General features: G+C 55.5%; 1 protein-coding gene across 5 annotated transcripts in view; it reads left to right on the top strand.

Moving 5' to 3' along the window:
• The first annotated feature begins 2,171 nt into the window (after positions 1 to 2,171).
• vps13c (vacuolar protein sorting 13 homolog C) overlaps positions 2,172 to 13,354 on the top strand; it is a 288,791-nt gene continuing 277,608 nt past the window's right edge. For all 5 annotated transcript variants that reach the window (XM_078429970.1, XM_078429968.1, XM_078429967.1 and 2 more), the window contains exons 1-2: positions 2,172 to 2,295; positions 11,927 to 11,970. In XM_078429970.1, coding sequence (XP_078286096.1) covers positions 2,196 to 2,295; positions 11,927 to 11,970 — 144 coding nt within the window. In that variant the 5' untranslated portion in view covers positions 2,172 to 2,195. The remainder of the gene's footprint in view (positions 2,296 to 11,926; positions 11,971 to 13,354) is intronic.

Below are 13,354 nucleotides of genomic sequence, written 5' to 3'. Positions count from 1 at the left end.
GGGAGGGGGGGGGTGACGGGAGGGGGGGGGTGACGGGAGGGGGGGGTGACGGGAGGGGGGGGGTGACGGGAGGGGGAGGGGTGACGGGAGGGGGAGGGGTGACGGGAGGGGGGGGTGACGGGAGGGGGGGGGTGACGGGAGGGGGGGGGGTGACGGGAGGGGGGGGGGTGACGGGAGGGGGGGGTGACGGGAGGGGGGGGTGACGGGAGGGGGGGGGTGACGGGAGGGGGGGGGTGACGGGAGGGGGGGGTGACGGGAGGGGGGGGTGACGGGAGGGGGAGGGGTGACGGGAGGGGGAGGGGTGACGGGAGGGGAGGGGTGACGGGAGGGGAGGGGGGGGTGACGGGAGGGAGGGGTGACGGGAGGGGGAGGGGTGACGGGAGGGAGGGGGGTGACGGGAGGGAGGGGGGGGTGACGGGAGGGAGGGGGGGGTGACGGGAGGGGAGGGGTGACGGGAGGGAGGGGTGACGGGAGGGGGGGGTGACGGGAGGGGAGGGGTGACGGGAGGGGGAGGGGTGACGGGAGGGGGAGGGGTGACGGGAGGGAGGGGGGGGTGACGGGAGGGGGAGGGGTGACGGGAGGGGAGGGGTGACGGGAGGGGGAGGGGTGACGGGAGGGGGAGGGGTGACGGGAGGGAGGGGGGGGTGACGGGAGGGGGAGGGGGTGACGGGAGGGAGGGGTGACGGGAGGGAGGGGGGGGTGACGGGAGGGGGGGGTGACGGGAGGGGAGGGGTGACGGGAGGGGGAGGGGTGACGGGAGGGGGAGGGGTGACGGGAGGGAGGGGGGGGTGACGGGAGGGGGAGGGGTGACGGGAGGGAGGGGTGACGGGAGGGAGGGGGGGGTGACGGGAGGGGGAGGGGTGACGGGAGGGAGGGGTGACGGGAGGGAGGGGGGGGTGACGGGAGGGGAGGGGTGACGGGAGGAGGAGGGGTGACGGGAGGGGGAGGGGTGACGGGAGGGGGAGGGGTGACGGGAGGGGGAGGGGTGACGGGAGGGGGAGGGGTGACGGGAGGGAGGGGGGGGTGACGGGAGGGGGAGGGGTGACGGGAGGGGGGGGTGACGGGAGGGAGGGGGGGGTGACGGGAGGGGGAGGGGTGACGGGAGGAGGAGGGGTGACGGGAGGGGGGGGTGACGGGAGGGGGGGGTGACGGGAGGGGGGGGTGACGGGAGGGAGGGGGGGGTGACGGGAGGGAGGGGGGGGTGACGGGAGGGAGGGGGGGGTGACGGGAGGGAGGGGGGGGTGACGGGAGGAGGAGGGGTGACGGGAGGGGGAGGGGTGACGGGAGGGAGGGGGGGGTGACGGGAGGGGGAGGGGTGACGGGAGGGGGAGGGGTGACGGGAGGGGGGGGAGGGTGACGGGAGGGAGGGGGGGGTGACGGGAGGGGGAGGGGTGACGGGAGGGAGGGGGGGGTGACGGGAGGGGGAGGGGTGACGGGAGGGGGAGGGGTGACGGGAGGGGGAGGGGTGACGGGAGGGGGAGGGGTGACGGGAGGGGGAGGGGTGACGGGAGGGAGGGGGGGGTGACGGGAGGGGGAGGGGTGACGGGAGGGGGAGGGGTGACGGGAGGGGGAGGGGTGACGGGAGGGGGAGGGGTGACGGGAGGGGGAGGGGTGACGGGAGGAGGAGGGGTGACGGGAGGGGGGGGTGACGGGAGGGGGGGGTGACGGGAGGGGGGGGTGACGGGAGGGAGGGGGGGGTGACGGGAGGGAGGGGGGGGTGACGGGAGGGAGGGGGGGGGTGACGGGAGGGGGAGGGGTGACGGGAGGGGGAGGGGTGACGGGAGGGGGAGGGGTGACGGGAGGGGGGGGAGGGTGACGGGAGGGGGGGGGAGGGGAGACGGTGACACCGGCTGACACTTTCCTTGACAGCTTCAAATGTGGACACGGCGGCGGGGGCGCGCCTGGAAGCGCGGGGCTGGCTCGGGGGCGCGCACAGTCGGGAGCGCGCAGATGCGGCGGTGCCGCGACGGGAGCGCGCAGTATCGGGGGCGCACACAGTTTCGGGGGCGCGCACAGCGGTGGGAGCGCGCGCAGAGGCGACGGTGTCGGGAGCGCGCGCAGTGGCGGCGGTGTCGGGAGCGCGCACAGTCGGGAGCGCGCAGAGGCGACGGTGTCGGGAGCGCGCGCAGAGGCGGCGGTGTCGGGAGCGCGCACAGTCGGGATCGCGCAGTGGCGGCGGGGTCGCGGCGGGAGCGATGGTGTTTGAGTCGCTCGTGGCCGAGCTGCTGAACCGCTTCCTGGGGGATTATGTGGAGAATCTGGACAAGTCGCAGCTCAAGCTCAGCATCTGGGGAGGTAACGCCCCCTCCCCCTCACAGACCCCCCCCCTCTCACTCCCCCCCTCACCCCACACCCCCCCCCTCAGCATCTGGGGAGGTAACGCCCCCTCCCCCCTCACAGCCCCCCCCCCCCTCACAGCCCCCCCCTCACCCCACACCCCCCCCCTCACCCCACACCCCCCCCCTCACCCCACACCCCCCCCCTCACAGCCCCCCCCTCACAGACCCCCCCCCCTCACCCCACACCCCCCCCCTCAGCATCTGGGGAGGTAACGCCCCCTCCCCCTCACAGCCCCCCCCTCACAGACCCCCCCCCCCTCACAGACCCCCCCCTCACAGACCCCCCCCCTCACAGACCCCCCCCTCACCCCACACCCCCCCCCTCACCCCACACCCCCCCCCTCACAGCCCCCCCCTCACAGACCCCCCCCCTCACAGACCCCCCCCTCACGGACCCCCCCCTCACAGACCCCCCCCTCACAGACCCCCCCCCTCACAGCCCCCCCCTCACAGACCCCCCCCCTCACAGACCCCCCCCTCACGGACCCCCCCCTCACAGACCCCCCCCTCACAGACCCCCCCCCTCACAGACCCCCCCCTCACCCCACACCCCCCCCCTCACCCCACACCCCCCCCTCACAGCCCCCCCCTCACAGACCCCCCCCTCACGGACCCCCCCCTCACGGACCCCCCCCTCACAGACCCCCCCCTCTCAGACCCCCCCTCACAGACCCCCCCCTCACAGACCCCCCCCCTCACAGACCCCCCCTCACCCCACACCCCCCCTCAGCATCTGGGGAGGTAACGCCCCCTCTCACCCCCCCCCCCCCCCCCCCCCCGCACACACCCTCACACCCACTCACCGGCACTGCCCCACCCCCCGACCTCGCCGCCTCCTCGGCCCCGGCACCACCGCTGTCGGCAGCCCCGCTCCCCCCGGCCCACTGGGCCCGCGCTGGGCCGAGCGGCGGTTAGGCAGGGGGGGGGGGGGGGGGAGGGGTGACAGGGGGGGGGAGGGGGTGACAGGAGGGGGGAGGGGTGACAGGAGGGGGGTGACAGGAGGGGGGGTGACGAGTGGGAGGGGTGACAGGAGGGGGAGTAACAGGAGGGGGGTGACAGGAGGGGGAGGGGTAACAGGAGGGGAGGGGAGGGGGTGACAGGAGGGGGAGGGGTAACAGGAGGGGAGGGGAGGGGGTGACAGGAGGGGGAGGGGTAACAGGAGGGGGTGACAGGAGGGGGAGGGGATGACAGGAGGGGGAGGGGTGACAGGAGGGGGGTGACAGGAGGGGGAGGGGGTGACAGGAGGGGGAGGGGTGACAGGAGGGGTGACAGGAGGGGGAGGGGTGACAGGAGGGGGGTGACAGGAGGGGGGGGTGACGAGTGGGAGGGGTGACAGGAGGGGGAGTAACAGGAGGGGGGTGACAGGAGGGGGAGGGGTAACAGGAGGGGAGGGGAGGGGGTGACAGGAGGGGAGGGGTGACAGGAGGGGGGAGGGGTGACAGGAGGGGGGTGACAGGAGGGGGGGTGACGAGTGGGAGGGGTGACAGGAGGGGGAGTAACAGGAGGGGGGTGACAGGAGGGGGAGGGGTAACAGGAGGGGAGGGGAGGGGGTGACAGGAGGGGAGGGGTGACAGGAGGGGGAGGGGTAACATGAGGGGGGTGACAGGAGGGGTGACAGGAGGGGGGAGGGGATGACAGGAGGGGGAGGGGTGACAGGAGGGGGGTGACAGGAGGGGGAGGGGGTGACAGGAGGGGGAGGGGTGACAGGAGGGGTGACAGGAGGGGGAGGGGATGACAGGAGGGGAGGGGGTGACAGGAGGGGGAGGGGTGACAGGAGGGGGAGGGGGTGACAGGAGGGGGAGGGGTGACAGGAGGGGGGTGACAGGAGGGGGGAGGGGTGACAGGAGGGGAGGGGTTGACAGGAGGGGGAGGGGGTGACAGGAGGGGGAGGGGTGACAGGAGAGGGGTGACAGGAGGGGGGGAGGGGTGACGGGAGACGGAGGGGTGACGGGAGGGGGTGACGGGAGGCGGAGGGGTGACAGGAGGGGGAGGGGGAGGAGGGTGACAGGAGGGGAGGGGAGGAGGGTGACAGGAAGGTGGGGGGGAGGGGTGACAGGAGGGGGAGGGGTGACAGGAGGGGGAGGGGGTGACAGGAGGGGGAGGGGTGACGGGGGAGGGGTGACAGGAGGGGGAGGGGTGACAGGAGGGGGAGGGGTGACAGGAGGGGGTGACAGGAGGGGGAGGGGTGACAGGAGGGGGACAGGAGGAGGCAGGGAAGGGGGGTGACAGGAGGAGGCAGGGAAGGGGGGAGAGTGCTGGGAGCGGGGGAGAGAGGTGGGGGAGGGGGTTGGAGAGGTCGGTAGGTGGTGTGGCGAGGTAAGTGGCGGGTGGTACGAGAGGGGAGGGTGGTGGAGATGAGGATCATAGGGAGGGGAGGGTAGTAGGGGGAGGGAGGATGGTAGGAGAGGAGTGGAGGTAGGGTGGTGGAGGGCAGATAGGGGGAGGGGGTGGTGAGGGGGCAGATAGGATGAGGAGAGAGGAGACATGGAAGGAGTGGGGGAGGAAGGAGGGTAGAATGGTGGGAGGGATGGAGGAAGGAGCGGAGCGGATTGAGGTTGGAGGGGAAAGGAGGAGGATGTTGGGGAGAGAAGGTGGTAGGAGGTAGGGGGTGGAAAGGGTAGTGGATGGTATGAATGGTAGGAAGGGGGTAGAGTGGTAGGAGGAAGGGGCAACAGAGCCATGGAGAGGCTGGCAGGGAGGAGGGGGGTGGGTGGCGAGGGTTGGAAGAAAGGGGTGGGTAGGGGGGAAGGAGGCTGGGGCAGTGGTGCTGGGGTTGGGGAGGGTCTGAGCTGAGTCTGGTTGGTGGGTGCAGAGGTCGGGCTGGGGAGGGAGTGGGAGGGAGTGAGTATGATATTCGCACATGTTCCAAAGTCAGATAGTGGTTTAAGACCTGCAGCTGGTAACCTGAAGATGTTGAGATGAAGCTGTGAGGTACAAAAATACGAACTGGGGAATGGTGCATGAATAACTTCTGTTAAATTCTGTGTTTCGGTTTATAAGCTTATTTTGCATCTCAGACACCAGTTGGTCCATTGTGAAATTTGCTTGTTGACATTCGCATACAGTCGTCTATTGAATGTACTGATTGAGAATATTCTACTGAAATTTATTGCAGTGCAGATTGTTTTTAAAACATGAGACAGGAAATGGGTTAAATATAAGGCGGTGCACGATGTACAGGATCTCTTCTGAACCACAGATAATACAAATGTTATCATCTCTTCAAACCCGCATCGACCGGTATTCAATAAAGTCATGACATCTCCTCCACCCTCCACCATGTTCAATGATTCAGTGATACTTTAAGTCCCCCTTTCGTGATTCATTTAGTATGTTGACAAGTCTGTTGATCCTGACTTTGACTGGGATATAAAACACAAAATGTTCCATCCTCTGAGTAAAGACATTTCTCCTCCTTTGAGTTTTAAATGCCTGACCTCTTATCCTGATGCCATGCTTCCCGGATATCCTCAATATCTAGACCTTCAATCCGTCTCAAATCTTGTATGTTGGAGAGAGGTAATCTCCTTACAAATTTCAACAGGTGTCAGCTTGGAGGGCCATCTTATCCCAGAGACAGACACAAAATGCTGGAGTAACTCAGCGGGCCAGACAGCATCACTGAACAGGAATAGTGTGAAAAAGAGTTCTGACCCAGAACATTACATATGAATGAATGAATGAGTTTATTGGCCAAGTATGTGCATATACAAGGAATGTGCCTTGGTGCTCCGCTCACAAATGACAACACAAACATACAGTTAACAATTAAGAATAAAGCATAAACACATCAAAACAATAAGGATACACCATTATGGTCTAAACATGTGGGTGAAAATAAACCAGAGCAAAAAAGAGACGGCAGACTTTGGTTATTGAGTAGAACTACTACTCATGGAAAAAAAGCTTTATGTCTTGCTGTGGCTGCTTTGACAGTCCGGAGTCGCCTTCCAGAGGGAAGTGCTCCATTTCCTCCAGTGATGCTGCCTGACCCGCTGAGTTACTCCAGCATTTTGTGTGTACAGTATAAACCAGCATCTGCAGTTCCTTCCCACACATATCCCAGGAGTGGATCGGTGGTATGCTGTACCAAATAGTAGAAATTATAACAACACAGGCCCAGTGTAATGGCAGAAGCCCATTCCTGCTCTTATGTTCATAGTCACACAGGATGGAAACAGGCCCCTTGGCCCACTGATTCCCTGCTAAACACTTTCTCACACTAATCAATTTCTAAGGGCGGCACAGTGACGCAGCTGGTATTAGTTGCTGCCTCACAGCGCCCGGGACCCAGGTGCGATCCTGGCCTCTCCTGCTGTCTGTGGTGTTTGCATGTTTTCCCTGTGACCGTGAAGGTTTCTTCCGGGTTCTCCGGATTCTTCTCATATCCCAAAGACGTGTGGGTTTGGAGGTTAATTGGTCTCTGTAATTGCCCCTTTTGTGGAAGGATTGGATGAGAAAGTGGAATAACATAGAACCAGTAGGAACGGGTGGTCAATGACAGTGAGCCGAAGGGCCTGTTTCCATGCTGTATCTCTAAAGTTTAAACTAAAACTAAAGGAAATCGAAGGGTATGTAGTTGGTGCAGGACAATGTCACTGAGATTGAATCAGCCAAATGGCAGCAAGGGCACAAATAGCCGAATCGGATTCCTGCTGTCATTTCCTGTTGTGATGGCATTTTTTTTAATGAACGGGGCTTTCTTAGGCCTCCTGGGTGGAGAATTCCAAAGATGTGCCACCCTCTCTGTAAAGTTATTTCTACTCATCTCTTAGTATGGTTTAGAGATATAGTTTATGAAACAGGCCCTTTGGCCCACCGAGTCCACGCCAACCATCGATCACCCGTATACTAATTCTATGTTATCTCACTTTCGTATCCCACCCACTCAGGGTACTTTACGGAGACCACTTAACGTATAAACCTGCACGCCTCTGGGATGTGGGTGGAAAACAAAACCACGTGGTCACAGGAAGAAAATGCAGACTTTGCACAGATGTCTGGCACTGTAAGGCAGCACTGTGCATGTCCTGGTGTGAGACTCTGACCCTTGGTTCCATGCTCCGCACTGAAGGAAAACACTCTCTTTTCATCTTGCCTGTTTAGCTCCATAAAGATTTCAATATTTCATAGAGCATTCTGGCATTCTTCTAATTTGCTTCTGTAAAGTGTTCCACGTGAGTAGGGAGTGGATGAAAAAAGGGATACCATAGATCTGGTGTTGATGTTTGGTGTGGACTCTGTGTACTGAAGCCACTCCTAAACCTATTAATTAAATCTTTCCTGCACTCCCTCTGTGCAAATATATTGTTTCTTTGTAAAGAGAATTAAACTGCACAAACTCCAAGGTGCGGTCTCACTAAGGCTTAGTCTCAGACTTATCTCACCAGTGCAACTTTCCAAACTCAGCTAACAGTATTTCCAACTTAAAATAATCTTTGGGTACAGACAATTCACAGAACCCTTACATGGCCCAGGGATGGTCTGTCCTTAAAATAATGGTTCCTCTGCTCAAAGGAAAATTACTGGGGGCAATTTCTGTGCTCCTGTTTTTTTGTGGTCTGGCACTGGTCTGATCCCAAGGATGGCAAACTGGAGAGTTTCAACCTGAACGTGTATTGCTAATTGTGTAGGAAGGAACCGCAGATGCTGGTTTAAACCGAAGATAGACACATAAAGGTGGAGTACCTCAGCAGGACATGTAGCATCTCTGGAGAGAAGGAATGGGTGACGTTTCGGGTCGAGACCCTTCTTCAGACTAATTGCTTGCTACACCCGCATGTTGGTTTTCAGTGATATGTGCACGAGCAGATCTAGGGCCCTTTAAACATCGGCATCATCTGTCCTGTCGCAATATGTTTTTAAAAAGTCATCACTCTTTGCACGATAATGAATACTTTACACTTTTCTACATTATTTGTATCAACCATATTTCCCTCTCCATCAGGTTGTTTGTATCCCTAAAGCCTCTCTCAATCCTCTTCCTTAGTCAGAACCCGATTTAGTTTTATCCACCAAGTTTGGATGCTAAGTAATCAACTTGGGTTGTGAATAGTTGTGCATCAAGAACTGATTGTGTACAGTTTTGGTCTCCTAATCTGAGGAAAGACATTCTAGCCTTAGAAGGAGTACAGAGAAGGTTCACCAGATTGATTCCTGGGATGGCAAGACTTTCATACGAAGAAAGACTGGATAGACTAGGCTTATACTCAATAGACAATAGACAATAGACAATAGGTGCAGGAGTAGGCCATTCAGCCCTTCGAGCCAGCACCGCCATTCAATGCGATCATGGCTGATCACACTCAATCAGTACCCCGTTCCTGCCTTCTCCCCATACCCCCTCACTCCGCTATCCTTAAGAGCTCTATCCAGCTCTCTCTTGAAAGCATCCAACGAACTGGCCTCCACTGCCTTCTGAGGCAGAGAATTCCACACCTTCACCACTCTCTGACTGAAAAAGTTCTTCCTCATCTCCGTTCTAAATGGCCTACCCCTTATTCTTAAACTGTGGCCCCTTGTTCTGGACTCCCCCAACATTGGGAACATGTTTCCTGCCTCTAATGTGTCCAATCCCCTAATTATCTTATATGTTTCAATAAGATCCCCCCTCATCCTTCTAAATTCCAGTGTATACAAGCCTAATTGCTCCAGCCTTTCAACATACGACAGTCCCGCCATTCCGGGAATTAACCTAGTGAACCTACGCTGCACGCCCTCAATAGCAAGAATATCCTTCCTCAAATTTGGAGACCAAAACTGCACACAGTACTCCAGGTGCGGTCTCACCAGGGCCCGGTACAACTGTAGAAGGACCTCTTTGCTCCTATACTCAACTCCTCTTGTTACGAAGGCCAACATTCCATTGGTTTTCTTCACTGCCTGCTGTACCTGCATGCTGCCTTTCAGTGACTGATGCACTAGGACACCCAGATCTCGTTGAACATCCCCTCTTCCTAACTTGACACCATTCAGATAATAATCTTCCTTTCTATTCTTACTTCCAAAGTGAATAACCTCACACTTATCTACATTCTCGCTGGAATTTAGAAGACTGAGGGGGGATCTTATTGAAACATATAAAATTCTTAAGGGGTTGGAGAGGCTAGATGCGGGAAGATTGTTCCCGATGTTGGGGAAGTCCAGAACCAGGGGTCACAGCTTAAGGATAAGGGGGAAGTCTTTTAGGACCGAGATGAGAAAACATTTCTTCACACAGAGAGTGGTGAGTCTATGGAATTCTCTGCCACAGAAGATAGTTGAGGCCAGTTCATTGGCTATATTTAAGAGGGAGTTAGATGTGGCCCTTTTTGCTAAAGGGATCAGGGGGTATGGAGAGAAGGCAGGTACAGGTTACTGAGCTGGATGATCAGCCATGATCATATTGAATGGCGGTGCAGGCTCGAAGGGCCGAATGGCCTACTCCTGCACCTATTTTCTATGTTTCTATGTTTCTATGATCCCTGTGACTCCTCACTCAACACATTCTGCAACCTGAAAACGATCCAGTTGATTCCATTCTGTTTTCTGCTTGATGTTTAGTTTAGTTTAGTTTATTGTCACATGTACCGAGGTACAGTTGAAATCTTTTTTGTTGCGTGCTATCCAGTCAGCGGAAAGACAGTACATGATTACAATCAAGCTGTCCTCAGTGTACAGATACAGGATAAAGAGAATAACGTTTAGTGCAAGATAAAGTCGAGTAGTGTCCAATTAAAGATAGTCCGAGGGTCGCCAATGTGGTAGATGATGCTACTTTCTCAGTTATATGTTCTCATCTTGTGACCAACCTCCTGTGTAGGAACTTATTGAAAAACTTTTGAAAATGCAAACACACTGTACCCCTCTTTCCTGTTCACCTTGTGGACAGGTGGCTCTTTCACTCTGGTGAACCAGTCTGTAGTATGTGGCCTCTGTATGTAGCATCAGTATACAAGCTATATACAGGTGAGAGCATGTGCAGACTGGGCGATCATTCCACTGCATACCTAAGCTCAGTCCATCTTGGCCTACACGATTTCCCGGTTGCCAAACACTTTAACTCCCCTTCCCATTCCCACACTGACCTTTCTGACCTGGACCTCCTACACTGTCAGAATGAGGCCACATGCAAATTGGAGGAATAGCACCTCATATTTGGCTTGGGCAGCTCACAACCCAGTGGTATGAATAATGATTTCTCTAACTTCACGTAGCCCTTGCATTCCCCTTCTCTCCATCCCTCCCTCACCCTAGTCATCCTGCTAGTTTCACTGCACATGCTGGTTTAAATCGAAGGTAGGAACAAAATGCTGGAGTAACTCAGCGGGACAGGCAGCATCTCTGGAGAGAAGGAATGGGTGATGTTTCGCATCGAGACTCTTCTTCAGACTGATGTCAGGGGAGTGGACGGGACAGAGATAGAATGTAGTCGGAGACAGTAAGACTGGTGGGAGAACTGGGAAGGGGGAGGGGATGGAGAGAGAGGGAAAGCAAGGGCTATTTGACTTTAGAGATGTCAATGTTCATACCGCTGAGGTGTAAGCTACCAAGCGAGATATGAGGTGCTGTTCCTCCAATTTGCGCTCGGCCTCTGACAATGGAGGAGGCCCAGGACAGAAAGATCAGATTGGAATGGGAGGGGGAGTTAAAGTGCTGAGCAACCTGGAGATCAGGAAGGTTAAGGCAGACCGAGCGGAGGTGTTCAGCGAAACGATATGTACTATTTGCAAGCAGTTGCCGACAAAAATGCTTGAGATACTACCACTTAAATACCATAAAAACAGAACGAGTGAACAGAAAATGCTGGAAGTACTCAGTCAGGTCACAACTGTCGAGAATGAAACAAAGTGTGTGGCTAGGTTTGCAGACTCTTGAGAAAGGTTGACAAAGTATATAGTGGGACGTAGATCAGCTACACGGTGGCACAGTGGGAGAGCTGCTGCCTTCAGAGCCAGTAACCCGAGTTCCATCCTGACTATGGGTGCATAAGAAAATAACTGCAGATGCTGGTACAAATCGAAGGTATTTATTCACAAAATGCTGGAGTAACTCAGCAGGTCCATCTCGGGAGAGAAGGAATGGGTGACGTTTCGGGTCGAGACCTTTCTTCAGACTGAAGAAGGGTCTCGACCCGAAATTTTGTGAATAAATACCTCTGACAATGGGTGCTGTCTGTACATGACCATGTGGGTTTTCTCTGGGTTTTTTCCCACACTCCAAAGATGTACAGATTTGTAGGTTAATTGGTTTCTGTAAATTGTCCCCAGTTTGTTGGATAGTGCCAGTTGCTAATCGGCACTGACTCAGTGGGCCAATGAGCCTGTTCCACATTGCATCTCGAAAGTCTAAAGTGACTGTTTCTGGTGGAAATACCCGAGTCAGAACTGTGTGTTTTTTACGATTTTTTTTTTTGCTGCATATCTCCAAAAGGTTGAAAACCGTTTTATTAATGTTGCTTCAGACTTTCCTCTTGAGCTTACAAGAGCCAATATGTCCTTCGAAATTACAAATATTTGTCTTGATTCCTGAAATTAAGGGAGAAAATTGTTAGATTTAGCTTATGCAATTGTACAGTATGTGAAACCTTTCTATTGATTTGGTTTCAGGAAATGTGGTGCTTGAAAATCTGAGAATCAAAGAAAATGCACTGGTAAGTGTTTAATCATGTGGTATTAACCTTTACATTATTTTGATTCCGCTTCAACCCCCAAATAGGGCGAGGGATTCCCTCATCAGGAGGACTTTGTACTGCATTAAATTTGTTATTGTACAGAATGTAAAGTCAATCTTGTGTTCCTTATTAGAGGGGTTGTTAGATGCCTAAATTCAGCCTTAATGTAAACATTGCTTTGTGAATTAATGCACATCTATCGAGGATAGACAATTATCAGAAAGACCCAAGTCAATGTCATATTCTTTTTAGAAATTAGTTTATTTGCCCCTTCTAATGGTTAGTCATATCTGACCCTGAGATGACCTTCAGTCAATTTTATCTACCATTTTTATCTCTATCATTGCCTGACTGTTTCTGTCACAGTCAGCCCATACTTCTGTTATTTAGTTTAGTGTGGAGATGCAGTACGGAAACAGGCCCTTTGGCCCACCACGTCTGCGCCAACCAGCAATCTCCGCACATTAACACTATCCTGCAGACACACACGCGCACACACACACACACACCCACACACACACACACACACACACACACACACACACACACACACACACACTATGGACAATTTACAATTTTACCAATCCAATTAACCTACAAACCTGTACTTCTTTGGGTGAAAAATTAAAGCTTGGCTTGGTTTACCTTTAACCCTTTGTGTTGTTGTCTGCTTTAAGTAGCAAACTTTAACACCCACACATTAACACTATCCTGCAGACACACACACACGCTATGGACAATTGACAATTTACAATTTTACCAATCCAATTAACCTACAAACCTGTACGTCTTTGGAGTGTGGGAGGAATCCGGAGCTCCTGGGGAAAACCCACACAGGTCATGGGGAGAACGTGCAAACTCCATATAGACAGCACCCGAACCCGGGCCTCTCACGCTGTAAGGCAGCAACTCTATCACTGCGCCACCATGCTGCCTTTGGCCAAAAACAATGCAATCCTGGCGGAGCATTCTTGTTTTTTTTCTGCGAGAGCTTGAGGGTATTAAAACTCTGCCTTTCTTCTATCTCTGATCAAATTTCATCACCTGAATGTACATGTCTATTGGCTCTTGGTTAAGCAATGCCATGAGTTTACATTTCTCTGTTTTTTTCACAGATATCTAACGTGGCCCTATAACCCTTTATCTTTGCACTTCTCGGTCTGGACTATTTTACAGCTGTGCATTAGTTGGCGTTAAGAGTTCCGATGAGCACATTGATTTCCAAGGCCCTAGGCAATTCCCTACTAAAATTAATTGACCTCTTTTCAGTCTTTAAAATGCCTCCAAAGATCTGCTTCTTGATGATCAAACCAATTTTTTTCTTGTGCACTTTGATGACACTGTTCCTGGAATTGCTTGGAGG

The sequence above is a fragment of the Rhinoraja longicauda genome, chromosome 38 (assembly GCF_053455715.1).
Source record: "Rhinoraja longicauda isolate Sanriku21f chromosome 38, sRhiLon1.1, whole genome shotgun sequence".
Classification (NCBI taxonomy): Eukaryota; Metazoa; Chordata; class Chondrichthyes; order Rajiformes; family Arhynchobatidae; genus Rhinoraja; species Rhinoraja longicauda.
Note: the sequence above shows the minus strand (reverse complement) of the source record. Positions and strands in the feature narration are given on the sequence as shown.